Raw genomic sequence first — 18824 nt, forward strand, 5'->3', positions numbered from 1 at the left:
GTTCTTCCATCTCTTGATGTCATTTCATTACACAATCTGTCATTTTTGGCTAGGATTTTTGCCCTAGCTCATCTGTCTGAGAGTCTCCTACTCATCCTTCAAGATTTAGCTCAAATGTTAGCTCAGCTACTTAATCGGTTCTCCTAGAGACGATCTTGGTGCTGCACCCTGTAACAATTTGATTATGCCTCTTTTGTGATATCTTCACCTTGGGTTGCCATTATCTTTTCTGCTTATTTTGTTGTCCTCCATTCTAGGGTTTGGTGCATTACCTGGCATAGTAGATGCTCAATAAAACTTTCCTAAATGACTGAGGGGTCCAAATACACAAAAGTAATCTATCTTGTCACAAAATGTGCTCAGCCTAGTTCGTACATACGAAAAACAGTAACCAACTTTCCACGCCTGGTATAAATCAGGAAATTTAAATTTGTAAATAAACACAGTAATGGTAGTACACAAGGGGGTCTCTTTGTCTCTCTTAAACTTCCCTCCCTTTCACTCCCTAATCTTAAGATCATCTCTGTGTATCTGAAAACAAAAGAAAACATGATAAATATAGAAAGCCTAGCAATGTAGTAGTTTTACTTTAATTTAAAATTTATAACAATATTCTCCTTACACTAGCATGGAGACAAATGTTGAGAAGGAAAATGATTCCACAGGAAGTAGGCTGAGTATATTTCCAGATGATCTGAGTACTGTTTATATTCCTTATTAAAAGTGTGGCACTGACTCTACAATAGGCCTCTCTGAGCCCCAGTCTCTTCACCTATAAGATGAAGCCAATACTTCCTGCCGGACACACCACAAATTATTGTGTGAGCATCAGGAAAGAGAATGCTTTTGAAAGTGTGCTGTGAAACGTGATGCGCTTTACAACGAAGTGTGTAGTTGTGCACTCACCAAACACGGTTCTTGCAGGCACGGATTCTCTGTTAAGCCAGAATGACACTTGGGAGAGAATGACAGTCATGATGCAAGGCAGGTATGTCTGAATCACAAAATACCCGATTTTTCTTTTCAAGTGGAAATGAGCTGTCATTACAGTATATTCACCTAGAAGAAAAATTTAAGAAGCTTAAGAAACTGTAACAGTCAATAGTTTGCACATTTTGGAAATGGAAGGGATTAGAGGGAGAGAGCAGTGTCTGGTTTGAAAAAAGAATTTATCACATATATGACATGAAAAATATATATCTTCTAACTCCTCCTTAACATAGCAAGAATATTTAAAAGAGGATTTAATATTACCATGAAACTCGCATTGCATGACTATTGACGGAATTTGTTTTCTCTCTAGGTCATACTTATTGACCAAGGAGCACAGGAATAATGAACACTCTCCGGCCATAGACTCTTTTACCTACTGAGGGCCCTCGTCCACATTGGTACCAACCTCAAGTTCAGTTCTCTCTGGCCCTTTAAGGTTTTGATCTCTAGTCACATCTCCAAGACTGGTCCAGATTTCCCACTGTTGACCCTGTCACCAATTCTGAATTTCTCAGTTTGTGTGTAAGCTTTTATTCACTACAGTCAGTTCTATCCCATCCCCAGAGCCACCTTCCCTCCTGCTCTCTGGCTTTACATCGGCAGGATGTAAACATATTAGCTCACACAGCTGCTCCTTCTTAGGTGAGGGGGGCCCTTAGAATGGACAGCAGCTTCCCCACACAGGCCAGTAATAATTATCTATAAACCAAGAGTTGAATCATGATAAGCTATCTAGAATAAAGGTAAAGGAATCAGAACACTAGGGAAGCTGTAATACTATTTGAAGGTAAAATTGACTTGCCTGAGAAGACACATACTTTAATATGAAGTATACTTTAGACTATTTTTTCTCAAACTTTAATGCACACCTAAGGAATCTCCTTCGAATCTCGTTAAAATACAGATCCTAAGTGAGCAAGGGGTCAGGCCTGAGATTCTGAATTTCTAAAAAGCCCCCAAGATTTTAAGCGAACTGATACATTTCCAATGACTTTAACCCATTAACTTTTCTTAGGAACTAACTTTTCTTCAGACTCATTTTACTAACCTGTACTGGATTTAATTGTCTCCTTCCCAATTGACTGGCCCAACAGATCATACTGATTTAACCTGGAGCCATCGGGAGCAACTTGTACTGAATCAGATGCATTGTAAGTCCAAATATATGTGACCTCTGAGGTTGTATATGCATCTGTAGGATAGTGGAAAAAATATTTTTATCACTTTAGTAAGAACCATCAATAAAATGTAACACCAAAACTTGAATGTTTCATAGAATAATTGTTGACTAAAAAATCATTGTTGATATGTACAGAGCATATTTTTAGGATAAAAAGTGTGTGAAGCAGGTAAAGAGAGACAATCAAGATCATGAGATTATTTTCTTTGCAACCACTTGGGAGGTGAAGAACAAATGTCCCGCTAGAGCCTGCAAAATTCAGTGGGCACTGAGGTGATGAAAACATCTCCCATAGCCCAAGGCGGTAGACAAAGACATTGTGGTAAAGAGGTTATGAATGCCCATACCTCAGTTAATAAGAAATAATAATTACTTGTGAAATAATCACAGTTGAAAATAATATTGCTTTCTGGGCATAAATCAATTTAGTTAAGATCTAAATTATAGCTATCATACATAATACAATATATTTCATTAGAAAAACAGGGACTGATCATTGCGGAACAAGTAAAATAAATGAGAATGTTATACTTTCCTCAAGTTGTAAATATTTATTAAAACATTTTCATTTTAAAATCAATCAATGCACCTAGATCTCACTGGACTCTACCATCATTGCATCTCAGGTAAGTTACAGATTCATAGGAAAAGATGGAAGACGTACAGACCAGGCATAATTTCCTGTTTTATTTGACCAAAGAAGCAGAACTTAGTGGGAGCGAGGTGATTTGAGGACTGGTGGGCTGGCAGCACGTCTCGTCTTAGCCATCCCCTGGCCCTGGCATTTCCTTTGTACCCTCAGGTCCTGGTGGGGGAGCAGCTGACCTTTTCATGCAGGCAGTCACCCCACAGCTGAATAAACAGACACCTCTTGCTACTCTACTGACCTTGTGAAGAAACTGTATGCACTTTTGCTCATGGGAATGTTTTGAAATATTAGTTACTCCTGGTCCATGAGCCAAACTCAGCACCGTGGCCACATTCTCAATAAAGGGAGAGAATGGGCCAGCTGTCTCTGGCAGTATCTCTGTCCAGTTATCCAGGACCCTGGGAAGCTTGTTTTGCTAACATGTATAAGTTTTCTAGTTCCAACTATTGTGATGCAATAGCCCTGGTACTTACCTTGATTTAAAGTTTATGATCATAATTCAGTTCCCACTTAAACTTCAGTAACAATAAAATGAATATGTAAATTTGTGTCTTTCTGTGTGGTCTTTTAATGGTCTCTACTAAATGTTAATATCCACAAAATGCTGGTTTTGTTGTGCATGTATTTATCTACATTCACAAGTAAAATATATTACATAAAGCAATTTTTGAAATAGGATTCTAAAAATGCATGTATATATTTGTATATGTATATTTAATAGTAGAGGTATATTGATATAGTTTCCAGATGAATAAATTCTAGTTACTCTGTTTAAATTTTATGTTAACTTTAACTAGTCAGTCACTGATGAGGGCTAAAATTACAGTAACATCAGTAATGTGGATAACTATAAATTCACTGGCAAATTTTCAAGTGGCTTGTTTTGTTCTCCTGTGGATACAAATCATGGCCCTGTTTTCAATAAAATTCAAATGGCACAGAATTTAATAATTCAAAGACACATCACATGTACTACTTTATATTAGAAGGCCTCACAGTACTCAAATAGTTGTGGATACTAATAAACTACATAGTTCTTTAAAGGAATGGCAAACATCATTTTTGAGTCTGACAATACTTTTGAATGGAAATAAGGGAAAACAAAACCCTGCACACACGAGCCCATGTTAAGAAACCAGTGAGACACGGATGGCTGGGAACTCTGATTCATGTCTGTGGCTCCAGCTCTCCGTACCATGCCTGACATGCACAACACATTTCCAATTCCTTCTTGCTAGGTTAACAAATATACTCATAGTATTTTATTATCTTAATTTCCGTCATAGAAGATAAAACTCTGGATGAGAGCAAAATAATACGTTAAGGACAATTGACTGATCGCTCCCATGTCTTTTATAAAAAAGCAATTACGTCATTTCATTGGTTGTATAGGAATATGTTTTTTATTTTTATTTTTAAAAAGTAAGTGTTATTTATTTATTTTTAGGCAGAGGGGAAGGGAGGGAGAAGAGAGGAAGAGAAACATCAATGTGTGCTTGCCTCTCACCCACCCCCAGCTGGGGACCTGGCCCACAACCCAGGCATGTGCCTTAACTAGGAATTGAAGCAGAGACCCTTTGGTTCTCAGACTGACACTCAATCCACTAAGCCACACCAGCTAGGGTGGAATATGTACTTTAGATTTGGGGCCTGGAGAGAGAAGATGTAGCAGAAAGTTATGCACTGAGGATGAGAGGCACTCCCTGGTACACTAACACATGTAAAGGAGGCCAGGGCAATGTTTCTCAGTAATCTATAAAAAAGAGGTAAAGACCATCTGTATTGCCAATTTCATCTCAAATTCCATCTCTACATTAGTTTTTTATTAAATAATTTTCTTTAATTACATTAAACAACCCATTTTTAGTACTATTGCATGTTAAACACCAAATGCATACTGACTGATTCTTAATAGTTGGTAACCAAAAAAAAATTCCAAGATATTCTTTAATTATTCATTTTTATCCCAAATCACAACTTTTTATTTATTCTGGGCTAATGCACAGAATACATCTGGAGGCCCATTCAGCAAGTTTTCAATCAAGTTAAACAGCAAGGAAATGTATAAAAATGTGAGGCAATAAAATTAAAACAAAAAAATGAATTCAAAATCATAAACCTATAGAAAAGATGCATCTTTCATTCAGGGCAATGATAACGTTCCAGAAATCCTATCATTTAGGGGGAAATAAAAGAGCTTTTAAGCAAGACAGGAAAAGATGGACAGAAAAAGGCATGACTGCTTCTGCCAACATTTGTTGCACCAGTATCTCAAGGTTTGGGTGGCCTTGTGAGTCTGTTACTGCATTCCAGTGTTTATGCTTTTAACACTTAAGCATCCAGCATCTATTGTTGGCAAAGATTACACAAGTGTCAGAAAATAAACATAAAGAAAAATATATAAAGCCAATCAAACAGAGAATGTCTAATAACAGATTTTATGTTTTACCCATATCATTTCTAGGTACAGAAAACCATATTCTCAAGCAAGTAATACTCCACTACTCTGTAGACACGCTATAAAGATTTTTTATTTTCATTTAAAATAACTTCAGATGTATTTATTTCATATCTAGAATAGTAACACAACCTCATTTATATCTGGTGTTTTAATAGCTCTAACTTGTCCACTGAAAAATATGTTTCCTTCTTACACCATTACTGCATCATGAATATGTCCTTTCTTTGGTATCAAGTTTTTTTTTTTCAATTTCCTCTTTAATGCCACTTATGCAATGCAAATGTGTTTTTCCCTGCGACATCTGCTGAGTTTTTTCAACATCATATTTACGTTGTGTAACATGATTGACTATCTTAAATAATTTTGGGAGAAATGCCAGTATTGAAGTGGTGGTTTCCATGACAATAAAGGAAGGCTTTGTAGTTAAACAAAGAAGAGATTCTCAAAGAAAATTGAGAGCTGACACCTTTTGTAAGAAAGAACAGAAAAAAACAAGTCTGAACTTCTCATTCTACAAAACTATGGTCATCAAAATAATTAGAGGCTTTTGCATTCATATTAACCATCATTCTTTCCTTTCACTTGCTACAGTCTGTGGGGAGAAGGCACATTACTCAGTCAGAAATATTTTTAATCAGGTTTGAGAACTGCATCTCTATTCAAGAAAAAAGAAATGTCAAGAGCTGCCCCAAATGGACAAAGATGGAGGCGCTGGAAAGAGCAATGTTTCTTAAAAGGTCAGGCAATGGGATGTGTTCACACAAGAGAGAAGCTGTCTAGTATCGTCTATGAATTTATCCTGAACCTGCCCTGCATGCCTTGTGGGCCTAGGGAGATGGCTTGACCTTCCCTCTTTCCAATTATCCCGGGAGAATAAATGCTTCTGCTTGACACACAAGATATAACCTCAGTGACCTAAATATGGCCAAATGCATAGAGCCATTGCTGCAATAGTGTATGTACACAGAAGATGTCCGCATGAAGCAATCTAGCTACCTACCTCTTTCAAATTTATTTTAGGAAATTAAAAAAAAACACCTTCTATTAGTTAGAAAGCAGAAAGATAATTGCACAGATCCAGCATCTGTGCCTGTCATTTGCAACAGGCTGTTGGCTACTTTAATAAACAATGGAATCTATCCTTTACAATTCATACTTAGTTGACAAAAATAAAACATTTATTTTGTATGTTTTAATGTACTAGCACTTGGCAAACAGGAGAAATGGCACAGTCCTGATTACCAAAGACCTCCTGGTCTAATTTACATATTTACAAAAACACACGATGTTTTTTATTAGCAGTCATGTAAGTGATAATATAAATACCAGGATTAAAATATAATGATATTTGAGAGTACAGGAGGGTTAGCCAACTTTTTTGTGATGGAAATTTACTTTTGTATCTTAATGTGCAAGAATTGAGCATTCAATAATATGATAAGAAATATAAAATTAAGCAGTGCTGATGACTATCCTTGATATTGTTGACCCAAAACATGTAACTTCATCCCCATACTTACAGCTGCCAAATTTCAGAGGACACGAGTGAGCATCCATTGGAAAATCCTCCAAATGCATTGGACATTCAGCTTGAACTGTAAGCCTAAAAGTCAAAATTCCACTCTTTGTTTAAGTAAATTGGCAAGTGAAGATAAATCACTCCTTACTGTTGTCAACAGAATTAATGATGATGGAGAGCTTTATAGCATCTTATTAGGTTAATTAACATTTAAGCATGTTTTTTTTCTCTCACATTTAGATCATACTTTAGAAGACATTAACATATGTAAAATCTGAGTGTAAGTAACAATAATATTTATTTACCAAGATGGTATATTTAACCATACTTTACTCTGTGGCTTGTTAAAAAGTTAAGTTTTATACTCATTTTTGAATAACTACTTTCCCATTACCTTTACTACTCATATTTGAAATGTTAGAGAAAAATTTTTAAAAATCTCTATAATGAAAAAATGTATTTTTTCTACCATCTCATCAACAACCATATAACAAAATTGATATAAGAATTCAATTTTAATTCAGAGGAGCTTCCTTCAAAAATGTGTAAGCTTTGAGCCAGTATCATATATAGATACATGAATATAAGTATGGAAATAGATAGTCCGTATTTTCCCATGTATAATGCATCCTTTTTTCATAAATTTTTGAGGAAAAATAAGCACACACATTTTACATGTGTGTAAATGTAAATTCTATATCTATATAAATGTTTGTAATTCTCTTACTTATGCTTATGCATTAAAAGTGTAGTTCTACAAAGCAATAAAGATATTTGTATGCAAAATAATACCCTGGAATATGATCATTGGTTTTGTTTCTAAATATAAATAAATAAATAATTGAGTGAAAAAACTGAAATGAAAATTTTTTCCTGAAAGCTTGGGGCAAAACTGTGGGTGTGCATTGTATGTGGATACACATTTAGATGTATCTCACAAAAATATCTTGTTGCCACTAGGTTACATTATGTGTGTTATATACCAAGTATTTTTCTGTGCCCTCATGAGCACAGTACAAAGTAATCAGCAAATTTATAACAGAGTTATTAGTCATTCCACTTCACACAAAGGTAAAGTATATAAGACATGTGTTAAATGGAACAAATGAAAATATTTCTTAGGACCAAAACAAATGGGGGCAAATTTAACTATAGATTATATACTTCTAATAGAACTCCACGAAATATTTCCAAAACTATGTGTGCTCTCTGTCTGTATTTTGTTTAAACTCCAAATTTCCAATTATTGTCTTAATCCATAGGAATTATCAAAATGTGCAAAATCACAGAGGTACAGCCTCTGTTTTGCAAAATTCCAAGAAAGAGACAGAAGAAAGAGCTAACACTTCCATTTTAGGTCATGGTCATTAGTAATGAGTCCACAGGAGTTTTTTCTTTCAAGATCAGGACTTTGTGAAAGACCTTTCTTAAAGAATTTTCACAACTGAAATCTACCATTTAACATTGCATATGAAATAAAAATGCATCAAATGCCTGCAATGCACATCTGTCTAAATATGATGTTGATGAAAGTCATCTATGCTTTAAGGTACTTTCAACACTTTAATTTTACATTATACATTACTTTATTAGATTTCTGATTATTTCTTTTTTACGTAATAGAAGCAACCTATTTTAATAGATGAATTCATGGGAATACTTAAAATGGGGCAGTGGTGTTAACAACAATACATTCAGTCCATTCAGCACCACAACAGTACCTTCCTTTAGCTGGTTTTTTAAGGTTGAATCAATGAAGTTGATGTTACATGACATTTTTTGATTTACAAAATGGCAATTTTACATGGTTCAGTCTGAGACATATGCTTACAATATCCAATTTACTTGCAAGTTTTATTAAAAAAAAACTAACTCTGAGTTTTAAAAAATAATGTTTTTTCTTTCAAGTAGCTTCATAAAAAGAAACAAAACATTAAATGAAGTATAAGTTTGTTTAAAAATCCCTTAAATTTTTGATGGGCTATCTAATGAAATCTTAAAAAATAAAATTACATGCTAGTACAAAAAAAATTGTTATGCTATGAAGCTGTATTTAATTAAAATATAGTATGAAAAATAAATAGTTAAAAAATCAATTCTTAATAGTAAAGGCACTTCTTAAATTTTAACACCCTAAGATGAGAATCAAAGTCATAAATATTATTTGATATTTAAAATTTTATTATGTATACAATTACAAAGAATATTATAGGTACCTCAATAATCTGCTATGAAAATATTCAACTTGTGTTAACATTTGACAATGAGGTTGACTGGTTTTTTGATACTTGGATTTCTCAGCATCTAAATGCAACATACCAAACCTACAAACATACCTCATGGTGTACAGCAGCGTCCCGTCATCCTGGATTCGAAGAAGCTTATTTGGCATCGTCATGTTATGAGCTACTGATTTTTTCCCATTGTGAAAGAAAGTGTCTGGAGTCCAGATTTTGCTAGCCATTAAATTGTTAAGTCGAAGGATGTTCATAGGACCTTTAAATTTTAATCTCTCATCTTTCCATTTTTGCCGAAAGAAAACATCTATTGTATATTCCTGAAATATAAAATAACATTCTTTTGAAAATAATAAATATTTTAAAGACAAGGAATACAAAACTCCAGTAACATTGTTTCAAAAGAGAGAAATGTATTGAGAGAAGTAAATTTTGAATCAGACATATCATTCCTTTCCCTTACAATGGGATAAAACATATGTATTTACACAGGTACCTACATATTATTATGAAAATAAAAATACATTTACTTTATCTAGTCTTATTTACTTGAACAAATTCTCCATGCAAACTGCATTATTTTGTTCTATAGTTCAAAACTTGGAGAAGGGGGCATGCTTGGGGCAAGATTGGGTGGATTGTTTTATCATTTAACGTAAGAAAGAAATATCAGGAAGTCTTCTCAGTAGGAAAAAAATAAAAGAAAAGAAAAAATAGAAACAAGTATTAAACACACTGTCAGATCTGTATGAGTCATCATCTCCTGTTGCCAAAGAAACTAGAATATCTTGTTTTTTAAAATACGAAAAAAATGGCAAAATATCATATCATTAGCAAGAATGTATTAGAAGATAACAATGATTTTCATAATTTTTTAAATAAAAAGACTAAGTTACCCGTTACTATATTTGACAAGTTATTGTATTTGTATTCAAAGACAAATACTTTGCAAATAAATTCCTTCAGGTTAAAATGTACTATTAAATATTCATACAGACTAGCTAGCAATTAATTCTTTTATTATCATTCCCCAACACTGTCTTAGCTGAATCTCTCTCTTTCTGTCCTGTCCTCCCTCACCCCATCTTTCTCCCTCCTTTCCTTCTCCCTCTCTTTTTCATTGACCCCTCTCCTGCTTCCTCCCTCCGTTCCCTCCATTCACTTCCTATCTCCATCTCTCTTAACAGAAGAGAATGAATACATTTTAGATGAGATACACAATTCACAATTGTGATTAATGCTGACAATGTATTAGATGTTCAAATTTTTGCCCATTCACATTTGTGCAAACATTTACATGATAAATAATTATGATTTTCAGTTACACACTTGAGACTGGAAATTCAGAAACTGCCCCTGGAGCACAATGTCACAGTTATCATGTGAGCAAATAAATGCTTCAGCAGTTAGCAATTTCACTTAAAATTGTGTGTGTAGAAAGGGGCAGATTAGAAAGGCCATATGCTTATGAAAATATCAAGCATTTGTACAAATCTTAGTCAAGCAAATGAAAGTAGATGATTCTCAGTGATCCCTCAGAAATGGAATGGCTGGAGATGAAAAGCATCAGCCAGGGGCACTGGCCAATGAATAGGACATGTAAGTAGCTTTGGGCTCCTGAAGCTTAGGAGAAAATTTCACAATCGAACACACCCTCAGTCTCCACGGGTCAGTCATTGCTTAAATATTTAATTACATATAGTTGAAATTCAAGTAGCCACAACAAAAAGCTGGGTTAATAAATGAGTGTATATGAGAAGCTTTTATGCAAGGATTTCTTTCCAACTATGTTTCCCTTCAATTCAAACTGAATGTGAATCCCAATGACATGTACTTTTCCAGGCCAACTCAAGGTATTTTACAACTTTTTATCAAATTTCAAATTCCATGTTTCTATTTCTATGACATTATGGTATTTTTATTGTTTTTAGAAGCTATTGCTATGGCAATCATTTCCTACAGACATCCCACACAGGAGACACAGAAGGTTCCCAAACAGTAAGTGAATGACAAGTGGGATAACTGAACCATGTTGTACGTGCATCTTCAACCTAACAAAACATTGTCAAATGGAAACCCTAGGGCCACCGGCAATGTATACAATTCCTTGTTTCTTTACAACTTGGGATAGGTGGAATACTTCATTTTAGCCATTGTGGTTGGTGTAAAATGTTTCATAGTGCAACTATTTGGATTTCCCTGTTAAACTAGTGACATTTAATGCATATTCATATGTTTATTAAATACTCTAGTTTTTTCTTATGGAATTTCTGTTCATTTCATTTACTCAGTCTCCTTTAGGTTGCCTTTTTATTGTTGAGTTATAGAAATTCTTTATATTTTCTACATATGAATTTTTTAAACACAAACTTTATAAGAATTCTAATATTGTAAACCATACAATATATAATAGATATATCCCAGAATGCTTCCTATAAAGATATAAAAGTTCTGCTTTTAACCTTTAGGTCCTGGAATTATTTTGTATCATATAAAGTAAAGATCCAACCTTTTTTTTTTCTAATGGGAAAAACAATTTTCTATTAAGTGGTCCATTTTTCCCCACAGATCTAAATGGCCCCTCTCTCATGTATTTAAAGTCAGAATAGGTTTGGCTCTGTTTCTGAAATTTCTGTCCCATTGTTTATTCTACATTGTTTCTAAACTCATGGTTACTATTGCTATATAAAAAGTAAAACTAATAGAGTTTTTATTGTTGTTCAGTCAAAGACATAACTTCCATTACGGCTCTTCCTTTTTTTATGTAGGAGATATTGTGACAGGTCTTTATATTTCCAAATGTATTGCTTTATTTACTTATATCTTGTCAATGATGTTTAATTTTACTGTATAAGTAATAAGAGACTATGCTCTGTGTTGGGAACTGCCCCGCCTGGTATCAGAAGCTGTAACCCCCGCCTAGGCTAAGGCTAAGGGAACGCCCTTGAACCGTAAGCCAGCCAGGAGACAAGCTTATCTCCCTGACAGGATTGCCGCTTCTGCCCCTTCAAACCTCACCTTGCCTGGACCTCAATGCTTGGTCCGTTAGCCAATGACGGGTAAGATTCCCCAAGGGGGGAATGATCTAAGACAGGCACGATCATGTAGGAGGCCCCCAAAAGAAGGACTTTGGGGGCTACAGCAAAAGGGGGTGATGGACTCTCGCCCTTTGGCTTTGACAAAGCTCGAGTCCTCCTGCTGTGCAAGAAAATCTCTTAATCCCTTGGCTGCCTTTCTTCCCTTGCTCCACCTAAGCCTGAAACAATGACAGGGTGGTGCCGCCCTGTGCTGGAAAGGGCGGATTCCCCAGGTGATCAGGCCTAAGAAAGAACATGTAAATTCCTGCGAAACCTTCTTTGTTTAGAATGCTCTCAGTTCAATGAGAAGGGTCCAAGGAGGAAGTTAGTTTGTTCCTTAAAGTCTTACAGCTCTTTGACCCTGACTCAAAATAGGCCCTCAGACTTCCTTGTTATCTATCGTTTGATCCTTACTTCCTCGAAATGAGTAATGTGCTTTACCTGAATTCTTATGCAAACGAAACCAATAAAAGCCGGTTTGGATGGTAAGTTGGCACGCTCCCCACTAGAGGTGGTGGCCGTTCCGTCCCTACTTCTCCACAGAAACTAGTCTATCTCTGTGCATGTTTTTTCTCGTGTTTTGATGAGCCATCCGCAGCATTCCGTGATCACTGCTGGCCAGTGACCCACGCATCAGCTCTGAAGATACTAATTATTTCCAACTTTTTGAAAATATCTTCATATTTCTTGTTGAATCAGACCATTTCCATTTTTTAATGGTAACTTAGTCTATTAACATTTAATATTAACTTTTAAGATATTGAACATATATTCACTATATCATTTTATCAATGATAATTAAAATAGTGAGAATAAAAAATAATTATATATATGTTTCATGATTAATTGATGGAAATAAACAAGAAAAAACTCTAGAAAATTGAGGAAGAGGAACCAGAAAAACACAGACATTTGTAGAAAGGGTAAAGAGACAAGAAAATTTAAGAAGCAAATCGAGATTTACCATGTAAAATAGTGTTGAAATATCTTGAAAGGAGGAAGAGTTTAGAGCTGGAATGCAGTGGGGTGAGGAATGGAAAAAGACTACAACTGGGGAAAAAAAACAGTCCCTCAGTCCTGAATTGGTAAATGCCTTTAATGGAAATCAATGTTTCACCAGTAAAATCTAGAGACTGGCTATTATCATTTTGTTACTGCCAAGCAAAGCCCACCTAAAATACAGAAGCTTAAAGTAGCAACCAGTTATTATTAACTCAGAAGTCCTGAGAGTAAGGGTCAGCTGATCTCACCTGGGCTCCATTGATCTCAGCTGTTCTCACTAATGCATATGTGGGTTAGTTGGCCATTGGCTGATCTGGGCTCGCATCCTTGCATGATCACTGGGGCATCTCAGCTGTGTTTCGAGTATATCTTGTCCTACTCTACAGACCAGTGGACAACCTGGGGCTTATTTTTCTCATGACAATAGCGTAAGTGCAAAATCACAAACCTCAATGAATAAGCCCACTTCAAGTCATTGCTTGTGTAATGTCTTTTAACAATCCATTGGCCTAAGCAAGTCACATGGTTGAAGTGAGTGACAAATATTATATCAGGTCCACCCATTCTTAGTGGAAACGTATTTAAAGTTCAAAAATAGATGCAGATATACAAAGAAGCAAAGAATGGGGACCATCATTGCAATATATCACACTAGCCCTCTTTAAGTGAAAAATAAACAATATTTGTGAATGAACAGATTGAGAGCATCTAAAATGTAATTTCATCACATGACTCCAGTGAAAGTCCCATGGGTTTAATACCATGCAGGCAGGCTCATTATCACTTAGTTTAAAAAAAATCTGTAACTGCACTTTACATAAATGAAGAGAAAACCAAAACCTGTGAGCAGAAGCAGGATTATCAGCTTAGAGCAATGGTTTACAAAGTAGAATATGTACATCCATTTGGGTACAGGAAGAAATTGTTAGAATCTTTATTTTTATACAGAATTCTTATGGGAATATAGGAAGTAAATGAAGCTTTGCTATTAGATAATATATGGAATGATATTGGCATTCTCACAATGTCCATAAGTAGATTCTGGTCATATGTAAAGTGTCCTACAGGAAGAAAAGGACCTGCAACTAGGAGTGGTCACGTGCTGCCACATTCAGTTGTTCACAGGGTACTGTGACTTATACTTAGGTGACTTTGCAAGTTACAACATCTAGTTCTGATTAAACTCCCTCACATAAATGGACAGATGGTTTCAAGGAGGGATCACAATACCTGATATCAAACTATGTTATAAGGCCACTGTAATCAAGACAGTCTGGTACTGGCATAAGAACAGACACATAGATTAGTGGAACAGAATAGAGAGCCCAGAAATAAACCCATGTCTCTATGATCAATTAATGTTTGACAAAGGGAACAGGAACATAAAATGGAGTAAAAATAGGCTCTTCAACAAATGGTGTTGGGAGAACTGGACAGTTACATGCAAAAAAAAAAAAAAAGAAACAAATTTGAACACCAACTTACACCATACAAAAAACAAACTCAAAATGGATAGAAGACATAAATATGTCATGACACCATAAAAGTCCTACAGGAGAACATAGGCAGAAAAATCTGAGATATTCCACATAGCAATATCTTCACCGACACATCCCTTAGAGCAAGGAATATAAAGGAAAGAATAAACAAATGGGACTACATCAAATTAAAAATCTTCTGCACTGCTAAAGAAAACATCAACAAAATGAAAAGGCAATGAACTGTATGGGAAAATATATTTGCCAATGATACCTTGGACAAGGGTTTGATCCCCAAAATATATACAGAACTCACACAACTTCACAACAGGAAGACAAACAATCCAATTAAAAAATGGGCAAAGGACCTGAACAGACACTTCTCAAAGGAGGACATACAAAGGACCCAGAGACATATGAAAAGATGCTCAGCATCACAAGTCATCAGAAAGATGCAAATTAAAACCACAATGAGATACCACTTCACACCAATCAGAATGGCCATCATAAACAAATCAACAAACAACAAATGCTGGTGAGATTGTGGAGAAAAGGGAACCCTAGTGCACTGTTGGTGGGAACAAGGACTGTCACAGCCACTGTGGAAAACAGTACAGAATTTTCTCAACAAAATAAAAATAGAACTGCCTTTTGACCCAGCAGTACCACTGCTGGGACTATACCTTAAGAATCCTGAAACACTATATCAAAAGAACCTATGCACCCCAATGTTCATAGCAGCGCTATTTACAATAGCCAAGTGCTGTAAACAGCCTAAGTGTTCATAAATAAATGAGTGAGTCAAAAAACTGCAGTACATTTACACAATGGAATACTACACAGCAGAAAGAAAGGAGGAACTCCTACCCTTTGTGACAGCATGGATGGATATGGAGAGCATTATGCTAAGTGAAATAAACCAGGCAGTGAAAGACAAATACCATATGATCTCACCTATAAGCAAAACCTAATCAACAAAACAAGCAAGCAAAATAGAAAAGGAGGAGCTGAAATAAAGAACAAACTGACAGTAACCAGAGGGGAGAGGGATGGAGGGTAACAGGGGAAAGCAGAAGATGGGTCAGTCAATGTACATGTATGAAGGACCCATGGACAAGGACAGCTGGGGGGTGGATATAATGTGGGTGGTGAAAGGTGGGTAAGGCAGGGGAGAGTAATGTGGGAAAATGGGGAAAACTGTAATTGAACAATAATAAAAAAACAAACACACAAAAAGATTATTACTAAATGACACAATGGATTGAACAAAACATTAATAGTTACATAAACACTAGTGAAGAAGAAAAAGATATATTTATTGTGTGCCTAATATGAGCTTTTCATTAGCCACATTAAAAATGATGAAATAATCAACTCTCAAACAAAATCCATAAAAGAAGATTTATAATTATCATTGAGTCTATTTAAAATATAGGTTTACACTCACTGTTTTAATGATTAAAAAGGAAGGATAATGAGACAACCAATTAGATATCCACTAAGAAGAACAGTATTTCCAAACCAATTATTTACATGTGATTGCCTTAAATTCATATAAAATGCATATTCTCAATATTAAAAAGAATATTCTTGAAAGATTTCTTGAAATAAACTTCAAGTGTGCCACAAGTATGTACAGTAACAGTAATAACGCGATTTGTGTGTTACAAGAAATTTGCCAGAGCAATAGGGAACAATGCAACCTCTTCATCCAAACTTAGGACTTGAACCCATGAACTGAGATTCTAAAAGAAATAAATAATAACACAACCATATACAAAATCCTTCGGAGAGTACACAAACAAGTACAGAGCAAAGTTAGGAAAAAACAAAAACTCACAAGGGCATGGGAGCATGCAGCTACCCTATGGCCAATGCACAGGAGACCTGAGACGGATTGTTAGATAGAACTGAAGTGAAAGAATCCATAAACTTCCAGCTCTAAAGAACTCTTTATAAGAAATGTAACCCAACTTTCCTTTTCATAGATGAGGTTATAGATAAATTCAGTGAATTTCCTGTTTCTAAGCTTGTTAGGGGCAAAACCAAGGGAAGGATATAGTTTTCAGTCCAATATTTTACTACCACTAACCATTATTTCCATGACTTGTATTGCAAACAAAGAAATTCCCTTCTATTGCATAGTTTGTTGCATAAACGTGATTCCAAGGACACATTAACTTAGTGGAGAGAGCATATTTTTAGTGCCTGGGTACATTAATTATGTCACTGCTTGTAGCCTGTTTCTGATTAATCGTATCTACTCACTAAAACATCCAAACGGTAGGACTGCTTTTGGAGTGATTTCTCACTTACTTTGATTTACTGAGTGTATTTTAAAGTACCAAAGTTTACTTCATTATTCCCTTTTTGTTCATAAAGGCTAGTCTCCTCTGAGTGAATTCCAATCAGTGTGTTTCTTATGTAACAAAGAAAAATTGGATTTATAAAGCATGTATGTAGCAATTAAACAACTCTGAAAAATACAGTGATGGTTAAACTCAAATGCTTTTGTTGATGCTCAAAGAGGCTGAACAACAAATTTAAGCCAGTATTATTAGCACTTCAAAAATCACAGAAAGTAAGAAGCTTAAAAACAGAACAGCACAGTGTCCATAAATTCAACTGATACAAGATCATGAAACACTATCATGCAAAGAAGCTCACACAAATGGAATGCAGAATAGCATAGATGCAACACGTTCAGACCGCTGTGCAGGTGGGGTGTCTGGGCTATCCTTTGGAACTGGATGCCAGGCAAGTTTCACAAGCAAATTAAAAACTCATGCTAAAAATTCAGATTATAATAGTAAATTTTTAAAATACATATAAGCGAAGCATTCAAAATGGTTAATAGTTATAACATGTTCATTGCAATTCACTTTGATATAATTTGTTATTTAAAATTCATAATAAGCTTATTAAGTATGCAAAGATATCAGCATTTCATAGATAGAGACCACTTTCAAAGCCACATTCATTTAAAAATAATAGAGAGAAAGCCAAAATTTGAACTCAAACTTTAAGTTTCCTACACCAAGTTCTTTTCATTATACCATACAGAAAATAAATTCTCAGAGGCAGGACATTAGAGTGAAGTTTCCTTCTTTTATAGATCAATAAATGCATGGATTATGAAAGACAACAGGGAGAAATTAGTTGCAAGGCTGACATTGGAGTTTTATAATCTCTGTCAAAGTCTTTCCACATTTAAAACTGACTCACACAAAACTGAAGGATATCAATAAGAAAAACAAATTGAGTAATATGAAATAGATGTTAAGGGTGTGGGCTCTTAAATCAGATAGACCAGACTATCTGAACTTGAGCAGGTTCAGTCTCTATTTAAATTGACTTATCTGTAAAGTGGTGTTAATAATAAAATCGGTTGTACTTTCTAAAACTCTTGTAAAGATAAAGTGAGATAATATGTGTAAAGTTCTTAGAAACTGAACCTCAGAGTAACCTGGTTTAAATCACCTCCAAAGTATTCTTCTCCCCATTTCCCATACTCAACAAAAGGATGTCCTGACGAGGGAGGGAACACCTATACCAAAGGTCACAAAGTAAAGTACCAGGCAGAGGCTGAGGAGGAGGCCACAAGCAGCCCATTGAAGAATAAGCTGCGGTTGTTTTTTGGTGTTTGGAGTAATAAGGACATCATAGAGAATCCCAAGTGTGCCCCATGAAAGACCCTGTGTTTATCTACCAGCCATTCAAATGGCATTGACTGCCAAGAGAAATTATCAATAGAACAAGTTAAGTAAAAAATGTTTATGCTCCTTTTTATAGCCTCCCTTCTTGCCTCAACTCTGGGAGACCCAGAAAGTGGAGAAGAGTAGAACATGGACTATCACCCATTGTACATCCTTTAGCTGTGAACACACCTGAGAAAAAAAGAAGATCTAAATGACATAAGAAATTGAGGTTTAAATAGGACTTCCCGGACTCGTTGATATTTAAAAGTGTAGATAAAACTACAGGATGCACCTGACACCATGAATGAAGCCTTGCTGAGCTTGGACCATAGAATTTCTAAAGTCCTTGCAATGAAGTCCAGATGCTTTCTCACAGCCCCCAAGACCCAGTATAACCTCCCCCACCCTCACCTCTCTGGCCTGGTGTTCAGCAATTCTCTCCCCATTCCCCATTCTCTCCCGCAGCAGCACTGATATGGCGGCGCCTCTGATGCCTCGTGCTCCATCTTGCTACTCATTGATCTCTACTG

The 18824-nt window shown here is 35.5% G+C and overlaps 1 protein-coding gene across 3 annotated transcripts in view; it reads right to left on the reverse strand.

Annotated features, from left to right (window-relative positions):
* The window catches only part of GABRA2 (gamma-aminobutyric acid type A receptor subunit alpha2), a 109140-nt gene that overhangs the window by 38367 nt on the left and 51949 nt on the right, over positions 1-18824 (reverse strand). For 2 of the 3 annotated variants that reach the window (XM_045834266.1, XM_045834268.1), the window contains 4 exons: positions 9139-9359; positions 6804-6886; positions 2042-2185; positions 907-1059 (listed from right to left, as the gene is read on the reverse strand). In XM_045834266.1, coding sequence (XP_045690222.1) covers positions 907-1059; positions 2042-2185; positions 6804-6886; positions 9139-9359 — 601 coding nt within the window. The remainder of the gene's footprint in view (positions 1-906; positions 1060-2041; positions 2186-6803; positions 6887-9138; positions 9360-18824) is intronic. The other variant, XM_045834267.1, reaches the window with a different exon arrangement.

Source organism: Phyllostomus hastatus, unplaced genomic scaffold (genome assembly GCF_019186645.2).
Source record: "Phyllostomus hastatus isolate PE091 unplaced genomic scaffold, TTU_PhHast_1.1 phas_contig_196, whole genome shotgun sequence".
Lineage (NCBI taxonomy): Eukaryota > Metazoa > Chordata > Mammalia > Chiroptera > Phyllostomidae > Phyllostomus > Phyllostomus hastatus.